This window comes from Dendropsophus ebraccatus, chromosome 3 (genome assembly GCF_027789765.1).
Source record: "Dendropsophus ebraccatus isolate aDenEbr1 chromosome 3, aDenEbr1.pat, whole genome shotgun sequence".
Classification (NCBI taxonomy): domain Eukaryota; kingdom Metazoa; phylum Chordata; class Amphibia; order Anura; family Hylidae; genus Dendropsophus; species Dendropsophus ebraccatus.
Window position 1 is genome coordinate 108,436,007 of NC_091456.1, and position 13,023 is coordinate 108,449,029.

The window sequence follows — 13,023 nt, forward strand, 5'->3', positions numbered from 1 at the left end:
CGCTCTTGCTTGCTTCAGGGGTTCTCAGCTTGATGTCCCGCTCAGCCAATCAGTGCACTGCCCCGCCGCAGCGACTGATTGGCTGAACGAGACGTGAAGACGCCGGGAGCCCCTGAAGCTAGTCAGAGCACGGAGCAGGTAATGTATGCTCCAGCTGGTGGGGGGTTAATGGCGCTGTCACGTACATACTCCCAGCAGGATATAAATTTCACTGCGAGTATGTATTCTCATTGAAAGTCATCGGCATAGGATCCGCAGCAGATTGGGCTGCGAATTTGCAGTGAAAAATCCGCTGCAGATCCGTCCGTGTGAATTTACCCTTACTGTATATGTATATTTGAATAACATTTATTCTTTTTCTACTATTTTCTACTATTACATAACATAGTACCATAATATAGTACAGTGGTACCTTGGTTTAAGAGTAACTTGGTTTAATAGCGTTTTGGTTTAAGAGCTCACAGTTTTTTTATTTTCCGGGTGGGGAACCAATTATCTGCATTTCTATGATGAAAATTTGCTTTGGTTTAAGAGTGGATTTGGATTACAAGCACAGTCCCAGAACGGATTATGCTCATAATCCAAGGCACCACTGTACTAATAGAGTAGGAATAAGGTCACAGCAGAGTAACAGGTCTGGTCAAACAATTAGCTGTTGTTTTACTGCTCACAACTCACAAGGTGCTTGACAAAGGCAACATGGTTACACCTTGTGAGTGGTGAGCCAAAAAGCAACCGCCATACTTCATAAAAATTGCCCAATATTTCAGGACACTAAATCACATTTTACAGCTATGTTGACACAATGACAAAATGATGACGGGCATTGTTATATGAGTAACACCGATTATAAAATATGACCCGTAATTTAATGTTAAATGTTAAACAGTCATTTTGACTGTGTGTGAACACAGCCTTATAATGTAGAATAAACTGGATTAGTCAATAAAAATACATAAAGGAGACGCTAATATTAAATTCACATGTAAAGTAATTGATTTCCTTTTTAGCATAGTTATTATAATAACCTAAACAATTACTCTCTTTCTTTATTGTAATATTGTTGTCGGGGTTATGTATTTTTTGATTGACTCGCTCCATATTTAATAAATGTGATAAAAAAAAATTTAACAATTCATTACAATGATGTTAAATCATATGTCTTATATAGTATAAATAGAATATGAAAGAATAAAGTATGGATGATAATCATTGTACAGATCATTTACTTAAACAGGTGGTCTATGACTTTTTCAATTTAATATAAATGTTTAATAAGCTGATGCTTTTCACTTCTTTTCAGGACAATTGTGTGACTGTCCCTAACTCAGGCCAGGAAGATGCTGATAAAGATGGAATTGGGGATGCCTGTGATGATGATGCTGATGGTGATGGTATTCCAAATGCACAGGTTTGCTAGATATTTGTATAACATGTCAAGCATTCGAATAGAAGAAGCAGACCAAAACATACTTTATGTTAAAATATGCTATATATGTCTTTTTATATTCTGCATGTCAGTGAATACATGAATACATTTAATTGTCCATTATTGGTTTTCTTACCATAGTCCTTGAAGGCAGTAGCAAAACTATCAATATTACAGAGTGTATAGCAAACTGCTTTTATTTTGCTTGGTGCACTGGTGGGTAAGGAAGTCAGTATAAGGCTATGCTCTCACTACGTATAACAATGTCAATTGCATAGCAATAGACGGTGTTATACTGCCAGATGCCAGGGGGGCTTTGCTGTATCAGCTGCAGGAACATTATTTTTTTACAATTGAATTGTGGGCACCATTAGGTGTGCCTGCAAATCAATTAACTATTCTCTACACTGTAAAGTAAGGCCACCAGCATGTACATTATTTTTACATCCGTTCTAAAAAACGGGCGTTAAATAACAATGTCGGAACACAACAGGTGACATTGCATTAAATTCAATGCAATGCCACCCCTGCAGAAAAGAACGTATGCTGATATCATTTCAATCAGCCTCCGTTCCTTTCCTAAAGATATAGCCACACTCAATGATGTTATTTTTCCCAATCACATCACTATCTTGTACTGTATTAGGGTATGTTCACACTAAAATAGGCGTAATTCTGCGGCAGAACTCCCCGCCACGGAATTACTCCTGCCCCAGTATATCATATCATCTCAATGGGAGAACACTCGCTCCTCCACAACCGCTGCTCTCCTCTCAAAGAAGGGGCATGTCACTTCTTCGAACAGAGAGTGACGGCAGCGGAGAAGCGTGCACCCTCTCATTTACTTACAGCAGCACTGAGCACGGCGGGAATTCGCCACGGAATTCCGCCATATTTTCTGTGTGAACATACCCTAAATTAGGATCAGGGGTAGGGATATCCTGATTGGATACATTCTTTTATTGGTAAAAAGGCTGGGCACAAATTCCTCTACCAAACAGTACACTTTTTGAGTTATTTTAGTAACATGAATGTATGAATTTCTGCCTTTCTATTAATGATGAAACAAGCCTTCCAATGCAGGATAACTGTGTGTATGTTCCTAATGTGGATCAAAGAAACGGAGATCAAGACAACTTTGGTGATGCCTGTGATAACTGCCGTAACATCAAGAATGATGATCAGAAAGACACTGACAGAGATGGGAAAGGAGATGTCTGCGATGATGACATGGATGGAGACAGTATGTTTGAATTTTTACTTGAAGCATAATACATACCAATGTGTAAAATGTATTTAATAGCTAAACACAAAGATAGGACAAAAACTGCAAAACTATGGCTCTACAGATAACTTTCCAAACATTTTTTTGTTCTTATATTCGTTTTGTGAGAATGAAGGAGATGCGATGGTGGTGTAGCACTCAGTCCCATTCACTGTTTTTCCCTGTAAAGCAGAGAAAGTGAAAAAGACAAAACTTTATTCTCACAATCAGTGAGGGGCCCAGAAGTCAGAACCCCATTGATCATAAAGTTATAGCAATGTGCATTCATTTTATTAAAACGAGAACAGTTTTAAAATGACCATGATAGTTCAGAAAGTTTCTTTGTAGAGAATAAACATACACTTTAACCCCTTCTGGACCGGGCTAATTTTCGTTTTTGCTTTTTCGTTTTTTCCTCCTTGTGCTTAAAAGGCCATAGCAGTTGCATTTTTACACCTACAAACCCACATGAGCCCTTATTGTTTGTGTCACTAATTGTACTTTGCAATGGCAGACTGAATTTTTGCATAAAATATGCTACAAAACCAGAAAAAAAATTATACGTGTGGTGAAATTGAAAAACAAAAAACAAAACACAATTCTTTATCTTTGGGGGGGCTTCATTTTTACGCCGTGTGTCCTATGGAAAAACTGACATATTATATATATTTTCCTCAAGTCGTTACAATTACAAAGATATGTAACAGGTATGACTTTTATTTTATTTGATGGCTTGTAAAAAATTCAAACCATTGTTAACAAATATATGTTCCTTAAAATCGCTCTATTCCCATACTTATAGCGCTTTTATCCTTTGGTCTATGGGGCTGTGTTAGATGTCATTTTTTGTGCCATGATGTGTACTTTCTATCGGTACCTTGATTGCGCATATGCGAGTTTTTGATCGCTTTTTATTACAATTTTTCTGGATTTGATTTTGCACTTTTGGTACTTTTTTGCGCTTACGCTGTTTACCGTGCTAGATCAGGAATGTGATAATTTCATAATTTTGGGCGATTATGCACGCAGCGATAACAAACATGTTTAATTATTTATTTTTATTTATAAAATGGGAAAAGTCGTGTGATTCAAACTTTTATTAGGGGAAGGGATTATTCCCCCTATAAATGCCCCTTATGTTGTCTCCCTAGAGATGGCCCCCTGTATAATCCCCCTATATATGGCCCCTTATATTATCCCCCATAGATGCCCCCCCTGTATTATCCCCCATAGATGCCCCCCCTGTATTATCCCCATAGATGCCACCCCCCTGTATTATCCCCCATAGATGCCCCCCTTTATTATCCCCCATAGATGCCACCCCCCTGTATTATCCCCCATAGATGCCCCCCTTTATTATCTCCCATAGATTCCCCCCTGTATTATCCACCATAGATGCCCCCCCTGTATTATCCCCATAGATGCCACCCCCCTGTATTATCCCCCATAGATGCCCCCCTTTATTATCCCCCATAGATGCCACCCCCCTGTATTATCCCCCATAGATGCCCCCCTTTATTATCTCCCATAGATTCCCCCCTGTATTATCCACCATAGATGGCCCCCTGTATTATCCCCCATAGATGGCCCCCCGTATTATCCCCCATAGATGCCTCCTGTATATCTCCCATAGATGGCCCCCTGTATTATCCCCCATAGATGCCTCCTGTATATCTCTCATAGATGGCCCCCTGTATTATCCCCCATAGATGCCCCTCTGTATTATCCACCATAGATGGCCCCCTGTATTATCCCCCATAGATGCCTCCTGTATATCTCCCATAGATGGCCCCCTGTATTATCCCCCATAGATGCCCCTCTGTATTATCCCCCATAGATGGCCCCCTGTATTATCCCCCATAGATGCCCCCTGTATTATCCCCCATAGATGCCCCCCTGTATATCCCCCATAGATGCCTCCTGTATATCTCCCATAGATGGCCCCCTGTATTATCCCCCATAGAGGCCCCTCTGTATTATCCCCCATAGATGGCCCCCTGTATTATCCCCCATAGATGCCCCCCTGTATTATCCCCCATAGATGCCCCCCTGTATTATCCCCCATAGATGCCCCCCTGTATATCCCCCATAGATGCCTCCTGTATTATCCCCCATAGATGCACCCCCTGTATTATCCCCCATAGATGCCCCCCCTGTATATCCCCCATAGATGCCCCCCCCTGTATATCCCCCATAGATGCCCCCTGTATCATCCCCCTTTGCAAAGCAGATAAAAAAATAAAACAACACAACTCACCTAACTCCCCCGTCAGCTGTCTTCTCCGCTTCTCCCCAGCGAGCTTCCTGGGGGTGTCCCGGGCAGCACTGGTACCAAACTCAGCGTCCGCCCGGGCTAGTACTTCCGGCGCATGGAGCGTCTGTGCCGGAAGTACAGGCTGGGGGCGGACTCTGAACTCTCTGGTACCTGTGCTGCCAGGGATAGGACGGGATGACAAGGGGGGGCCCCTCGCGCGTCCCGTCCTATCCCCGGCAGCACAGGTACCAGAGAGCTCAGAGTCCGCCCCCCGGCATGTACTTCCGGCACAGACGCTCCGTGTGCCGGAAGTACTAGCCCGGGCGGACGCTGAGTCCGGTACCAGTGCTGCCCCCAGGTACCAGGAAACCCCCAGACCCCAAACAGCTGCAGCACCCGGGAGGCCTTCTCGGCCGCCGGGTGCTACAGGCTATGTCAGCTCCGGAGGCCCTCGCTACGGGCCCCCTGATGCGGCGGGGCCCCGTAGCAGGCGCTACGGCTGCTATGGCGGTAGTTCCGCCCCTGGACATGCTTAAATACTTGTCTCCACATGTACTGTACTTTGACATTTACAAATGAGCACCTTGTAACATTGGCAGGAGGAAGATTTAACTGATGACAAAACGATCGTTTGACCATCAGTTATTAAAGGTATATGGCCACCCTTAAGCTTAAATTAATTTAATTTCTAATTTAGAAATTGCCTTGAGTTTTCTTAGTGCCCCCCAAGGCAGTGATGGCGAACCTACAGCACTCCAGCTACCATTCCCATCATACCTGGGCAACCAAAGCCATATCTTTAGTTGTCGAGGCATAATGGGAATTGTAGTTTTCCAACAGCTGGAGTGCTGAAGGTTCCCTATCACTGTCCTAAGGTGTGCTGGATACTGTCGAACATATAGTAAACTACATCTGTTTGCTTTCTTTCAGAGATTAAAAATGCTGTTGATAACTGTAAAACAGTGCCTAACACTGATCAGAAGGACACAGATGGTGATGGTGTAGGTGATGTTTGTGACAGCTGTCCCACAATTCGGAATCCAGACCAGGTAGGCTACACACATTTTCATTATAGTCAGCAAATGTAATAACTAGTATTTGTAATGCACATCCATTACATTTATTGATAGCTGTATGCTCTTAGTTATTACCTTAGTTATTGGCCCAAACCTCCAAATGTTAGACATAAAAACATAAACTGTAACATAGGAAAGCATATTATACACAAGTCCAACCATAAATGTATTTGTTTTAGCGGGTTATTTGTCAGCTTTAATATATGTTCCAAACTGCTGCCACTGTCTGTGCTTCCACAATGTAGAATTATGTTTTTATACACTGGTACAAAAAGCTCAGGAAAGCCTCTTTGATTCTTCCTAATTTACAATAAAAGATTTTTTTTTACATTCTTGAATCAAATATATGAGAAGTATCAGGTTTTCCGTCACTTTGGAACATGAAATGCAGCTGACAGATTCCCTTCAACATATTGGGGGAGATTTATCAAAGGGTGTAAAGTTTAGACTGGTGCAAACTGCCCACAGCAACCAATCACAGCTCAGCTTTAGGCAGTGCTTAAAGGAAAGCTGAGCTGTGATTGGTTGCTGTGGGCAGTTTGCACCAGTCTAAATTTTACACCCTTTGATAAATCTCCCCCATTAAGTCCACCTGCCTGATGCAGCAGTCTATCATGCTATATATCAGAACAAGTTGTCATTAGGTCGTGTTACTCCGTTAGCCTCTGGATTTGGATCAGAATTATTTCTTAAAATAAAAACAAATATCAAAAAATAGTTGGATGCAAGTAAAAATAAACCCCAGTTTTTGACAGTGGGAACAGGGCTGATTTATGTTTAGCCACAATATCAATGGCAGCTAAGGTAAATTCAGAACTGGAAAACAGAAAAGAATTCAGGAAGGGAGTCAAAAATAAAATAGTACAATAATAGACAGTACAAACTCAAGTTACCAGGGCTAACACAGAAACAAAGGACATGGCTATAGACTTACAGCTAAGAAGAATAACCTACCATATAGTTGTCACAAACTGACTGAGCTGATATGTACCACACGTTCCATCCCAAATCATGACCTATTCCATCATCTGACTGAAGAGCTTGGAGCAATGACTGAATGTATAATCTGACTCTGAAACATGGTCAGGTATTTATAATTGTGCCTGAAAATCTATGAGGTCCACAAATAATAGGTGAATGCTTTTTCAAATACATTTCTGAAATATGTTTGTTTCTCAGGCAGATGCAGATCATGACTTAGTTGGAGATCAGTGTGATACCAATCAAGATCGGTAAGAATAAGGACATCAAGCAAATGAATTATCTGAAATATCTTATAATTGTTTATTTATATAGAATTTAACACAATATTGCTACAAAGCTAATACATTTTTACAGCATTAGTTACATTTAAATTTGGAATGAAACACCTTAGTATCAAGTTTAGTACATAATGTATCAACCTGGAATAAAACACCTTAGTGTAGTGTAAAAGCCATTAGACGGCTAGTGCTGTAAACTATATAGCTTGGTTAAGTGTGTCAGACAGCTATCGGCTTAATTTGGTGTTAAACAGTGCTAGAGAAGGAAAGACTGGTGGTCTCACTAGTGCCAGGAATGCTTGTTGCCGTCAGGAGAAATAAGATATTGTAGGTCACACATGTCAAACTCAGGCCCTCCAGCTATTACAAAACTACAATTCCCATCATGCCTGGACAGCCAAAGTTAAAGCTGGATCAATAACACTCCAAGCTGAAGGACTCTGCATTGGGCCAATATGGGGTCTCCAATATATCAATTGGTGTAAACATATTGGGTATATATTCATATTGGTATATTAGACTTTGGTACTTCCCCATTAAGTTCTTCTACCAGCTCTCCACATAAAAATGGGATTGATGAAGCAATTCAAAAAATCACTTTCAAGATATGGAGAATCCTTCAAATACTTGGTCACCAAGCTTCGAGGCCTCTTGGAGGCAAAATTGAAGGGAAGTGTGTTCTTCGGACCAGGTATTAGAAGGCTTATAGCTGATCAAGAGTTTAATAACCCCTTAAGGACCCATGACAAACCGGTACCTCATAGAAACCTGTCAATTAAGCGGTGGCGCTTTGAAGTGAGCTCAGGAGCAGCAGCCAGGTCATCAGCCGGGTCCTCACTGTTAATGACGGGCCGCTGCGATCACATATTAACCCCTAGACGACCTAGGGTGTCGCTCTGAACTGCCGCGGTACCGGGTGCTGCTTGTAGCCCGGGATCGCGGCTATTAGTTGTTAATTAAGTATTCAGATGCAGCTGTCAAAGTTGACAGCTGCATCTGAATAGTAGCTGTCCGCCTTCCCTGGTGTCTAGTGGGGGCATTCCCCGCATCTGACCTGGGCCGGGGTCTGCAGCCGAAAGCAATAGAATGCCTATCTCATCGATCTATGCAGTATTACGCCAAAAAAATCCCAAAGTGCAAAATTGCACATTTTTGGTAGCATCAAATCCAGAAAAATTGTAAAAAAAGGGATCAAAAAGTTGAATATGCGCAATCAAGAACATTAGAAAAGCTCTATAAAAACATGAATATCGCTGTATTCAGGCTGACCTATAGAATAATGTTATCATGTCAGTTTTACCGTTAAGTGCATTACGTAAACACAGAACCCCTCCAAAATTGAATGGTGCCATTACAAAGTACACCAAGCCCTCACATAGCCCTGTAGAAAATAGCTCTTAGAAGGCGAGGAGGAAAAAACAAAAATGCAAAACTTTGGGCCATTTTGGGCTCTGTCCTTAAGGGGTTAATACTGTGATGGATCCTCAAAAAGAAGAGTGGTTTGCATTTAGAGAGGTCATAGAAAAATGTTTACGCAATAACAAAGATTCTGACTATGAAAAGATTGTCGAACGAATGCTTAAAGTATTGGAAGCTTTAGGTTGCCTGATGAGGTTGAAAGTGCATCTCCTCTTTTCCCACCTTGACAACTTTCCAAGCAAGGTGAATGATTCTACCAGGACATTAAAGAGATGGGCAGAAGATACCAGGGAAGATGGAGCATTACAATTATGGCAGACTGCTGCTGTTGGGCACTTCAGAGAGATAGATGCTACTCACAAGCGTAAATGTTCCAAATGTTTTATTTTGTGTTATGTTAGATTCTGTGCTCCTGCAGGGGGTGGCAGACAGCAGTCCTGCAGCCGTTTGCCTGTCCTGCCGCAGCCGTCCTGTCCCGCTGCCAGCGTTCACCGCGCCGTGAGCCAGTATCCAGCCGTCATGCCCTGCCACCAACACTCACCGCCGCCCCCCGCTGTCAGCTAGCATCTCCCTCCACCCACCCTACAGCCTGTGGTGTCGGCGGGGTCCGTGGTCGGATCAGAGCGCCGGGGGGGTTGATTACTATTAGGCTTGCGCCGGGGGGATTTCTATTAGGCTTGTTGCCCCCGGGGGGGGGGGGGGGCTTTGCAGAGACCCCAAAAACAGCCCTGCGTGCAGTCATCATTGCACTGCACAAAAATGGCCTAACTGGGAAGAGTATCGCAGCTAGAAAGATTGCACCTCAGTCAACAATCTAAGAAACAAAATGTTGCACAGCAGCACAAACCTAATGTAGTAAAAGTGGGTGCCCGTCTCTCCACCCTGGCCCAGGGTGGTTAAAAGTCCAGCAATGAAGTAGGAGACAGCACGTCCAAAGATGAAGTTGAAAAAAACGTGTTTAATGACACACCAGTGCGCGACGTTTCGGCTGAATAAGCCTTTCTCAAGCAGTGATACAATACGTTGTAAATTAGGTAGTATTTATACACAAGTGAAGTGAATATCAATCAAGTAATTAGTGTCATACAATCATGGTAAAATGTAAAAATTCAATACAATCGTGAATAAAAAATCACAAATACACACTCAACATTGTTAAGTGAATATACACACATATAGTACATAAAGTTGATCATAAAAAAATAAGGATCAACTAGTGTAACAATATTGATCAACGTGATAACTACAGGTGTGCGGAATAGTCCAAATAATGAATAAACAAAAAGGAGGAGCAAATACCCATCAACATACCAGGTGGCGGGATCCCGGGCCAGCGCACCGAATGCGGAAGCAGCACCGACATGGCATCACAACAGCGCGACTCAAACCGAATCACGTGACCCAACCTGCATCACGTGACCCGAGTGACGGGTCGGCGAACGTGTCACGCGACACACGCCCACATCACGTGATCGAGATAGCCAGACCCGCGAGTGCGCATATGCGAGAACCCGCCGGAGCTAGATACACATCTAGCAGCACCCAAGCCCGAAGTAGCCATATTAGAAATGGGCAAAAATTGCCCAAAAGGGAAAATATACAAAAACTGATCAAGAATATAAGGAGACTAAACTGGAGCTACCAAATAACAAATAAAATTAATTAAGTGGTCTGATGACATAATAAAATAAATAAGTGATCTGATACTATACAAAATGGGGATAATCAAAATGTTCTAAAAATAAATGGATAAGGGCTTGGGATGGGCTGAAGGAGACTGTGCATGGGTCGACTATGTGATGACCGTGGGCTATATCAAGGGGGTATATGGAGCCGAGTCCAACACCCAGTACTGGGACAGACCACTCCGTCATAGACAATATGGTCGCCCCTAACTGGGGTACCCAACCCCAAAAGCCCAATGAAGTGCTATCAGGGGGGTAAAATGGTCTCAAGGATCCACCCCTCAGTCCACGTGGTTTGTCAACACTAACCCGCTCCCCCTCTAGAGTAGCCATAATCCCTAGTAATCAAAGAATAACATAATACATAAAGGAAGGAATTTTATTGATCAGTTCATGTAGTATCAAATCCCAGACTAGTATTATAAAAAAAGAGAGAATAAATCACATTGGTAGAATAAATGGCAAAAGAAAAATAAAAGAGTTTCCCGTCAAAAGAACCCGGCATGTGATGTTTTCATCCTCCAAAAAAAGACTGCTGAATCTGAAAAAGGCAAAAACAGACGTTTTAGATTATCGGAAAAAATATTTTTACATAGCAGATGACAGATACTGTTATATTCAATACCATCAAAAATATAATAAATTGTGTACTATGTATTGTATCATCCTCTTACAGAGTTCCCTTTCTTTTTTCCCCTCCTTTCTATCCTGCCCCTTTGGAACTCTGTAAGAGGATGATACAATACATAGTACACAATTTATTATATTTTTGATGGTATTGAATATAACAGTATCTGTCATCTGCTATGTAAAAATATTTTTTCCGATAATCTAAAACGTCTGTTTTTGCCTTTTTCAGATTCAGCAGTCTTTTTTTGGAGGATGAAAACATCACATGCCGGGTTCTTTTGACGGGAAACTCTTTTATTTTTCTTTTGCCATTTATTCTACCAATGTGATTTATTCTCTCTTTTTTTATAATACTAGTCTGGGATTTGATACTACATGAACTGATCAATAAAATTCCTTCCTTTATGTATTATGTTATTCTTTGATTACTAGGGATTATGGCTACTCTAGAGGGGGAGCGGGTTAGTGTTGACAAACCACGTGGACTGAGGGGTGGATCCTTGAGACCATTTTACCCCCCCTGATAGCACTTCATTGGGCTTTTGGGGTTGGGTACCCCAGTTAGGGGCGACCATATTGTCTATGACGGAGTGGTCTGTCCCATTAATTTTATTTGTTATTTGGTAGCTCCAGTTTAGTCTCCTTATATTCTTGATCAGTTTTTGTATATTTTCCCTTTTGGGCAATTTTTGCCCATTTCTAATATGGCTACTTCGGGCTTGGGTGCTGCTAGATGTGTATCTAGCTCCGGCGGGTTCTCGCATATGCGCACTCGCGGGTCTGGCTATCTCGATCACGTGATGTGGGCGTGTGTCGCGTGACACGTTCGCCGACCCGTCACTCGGGTCACGTGATGCAGGTTGGGTCACGTGATTCGGTTTGAGTCGCGCTGTTGTGATGCCATGTCGGTGCTGCTTCCGCATTCGGCGCGCTGGCCCGGGATCCCGCCACCTGGTATGTTGATGGGTATTTGCTCCTCCTTTTTGTTTATTCATTATTTGGACTATTCCGCACACCTGTAGTTATCACGTTGATCAATATTGTTACACTAGTTGATCCTTATTTTTTTATGATCAACTTTATGTACTATATGTGTGTATATTCACTTAACAATGTTGAGTGTGTATTTGTGATTTTTTATTCACGATTGTATTGAATTTTTACATTTTACCATGATTGTATGACACTAATTACTTGATTGATATTTACTTCACTTGTGTATAAATACTACCTAATTTACAATGTATTGTATCACTGCTTGAGAAAGGCTTATTCAGCCGAAACGTCGCGCACTGGTGTGTCATTAAACACGTTTTTTTCAACTTCATCTTTGGACGTGCTGTCTCCTACTTCATTGTCAGTCAACAATCTATCGCATTACCGAGAACTTCAAGGAGAGAGGTTCCATTGTTGCCAAAAAGGCTCCAGGGCACCCAAGAAAGACCAGCAAGCGCCAGGACGTCTCTTAAAATTGTTTCAGCTTCGGGATAGGGCTACCAGCAGTGCAGAGCTTGCTCAGGAATGGCAGAAGGCAGGTGTGAGTGCATCTGCACGCACTGTGAGGAGGAAACTCTTGAAGCAAGGCCTGGTCTCAAGGAGGGCAGCAAAGAAGCCACTTCTCTCCAGAAAAAACATCAGGGACAGACTGATATTCTGCAAAAGGTACAGGGAGTTGACTGCTGAGGACTGGGCTAAAGTCATTTTCTCTGATGAATCCCCTTTCCAATTGTTTGGGACATCTGGAAAACAGCTTATTCGGAGAAGACTAGGTGAGCGCTACCACCAGTCTTGTCTCATGCCAACTGTAAAGCATCCTGAAACCATTCATGTGTGGGGTTGCTTCTCAGCCAAGGGAATCGCCTCTCTCACAGTCTTGTCTAAAAACAGAGCCATGAATAAAGAATGGTACCAGAATGTCCTCCAAGAACAACTTCTCCCAACCGTCCAAGAGCAGTTTGGCACCTTGCCATAAAGCAAAAGGTGATAACTAAATGGCTCAGGGAA

At 42.3% G+C, this 13,023-nt stretch overlaps 1 protein-coding gene across 1 annotated transcript in view; it reads left to right on the plus strand.

The window, feature by feature from the left end:
- The window catches only part of COMP (cartilage oligomeric matrix protein), a 93,974-nt gene that overhangs the window by 54,905 nt on the left and 26,046 nt on the right, over positions 1-13,023 (plus strand). Inside the window, exons 9-12 of the mRNA XM_069964496.1 lie at positions 1,304-1,411; positions 2,513-2,672; positions 5,878-5,996; positions 7,203-7,255. Of these exons, the coding sequence (XP_069820597.1) occupies positions 1,304-1,411; positions 2,513-2,672; positions 5,878-5,996; positions 7,203-7,255 (440 nt within the window). The remainder of the gene's footprint in view (positions 1-1,303; positions 1,412-2,512; positions 2,673-5,877; positions 5,997-7,202; positions 7,256-13,023) is intronic.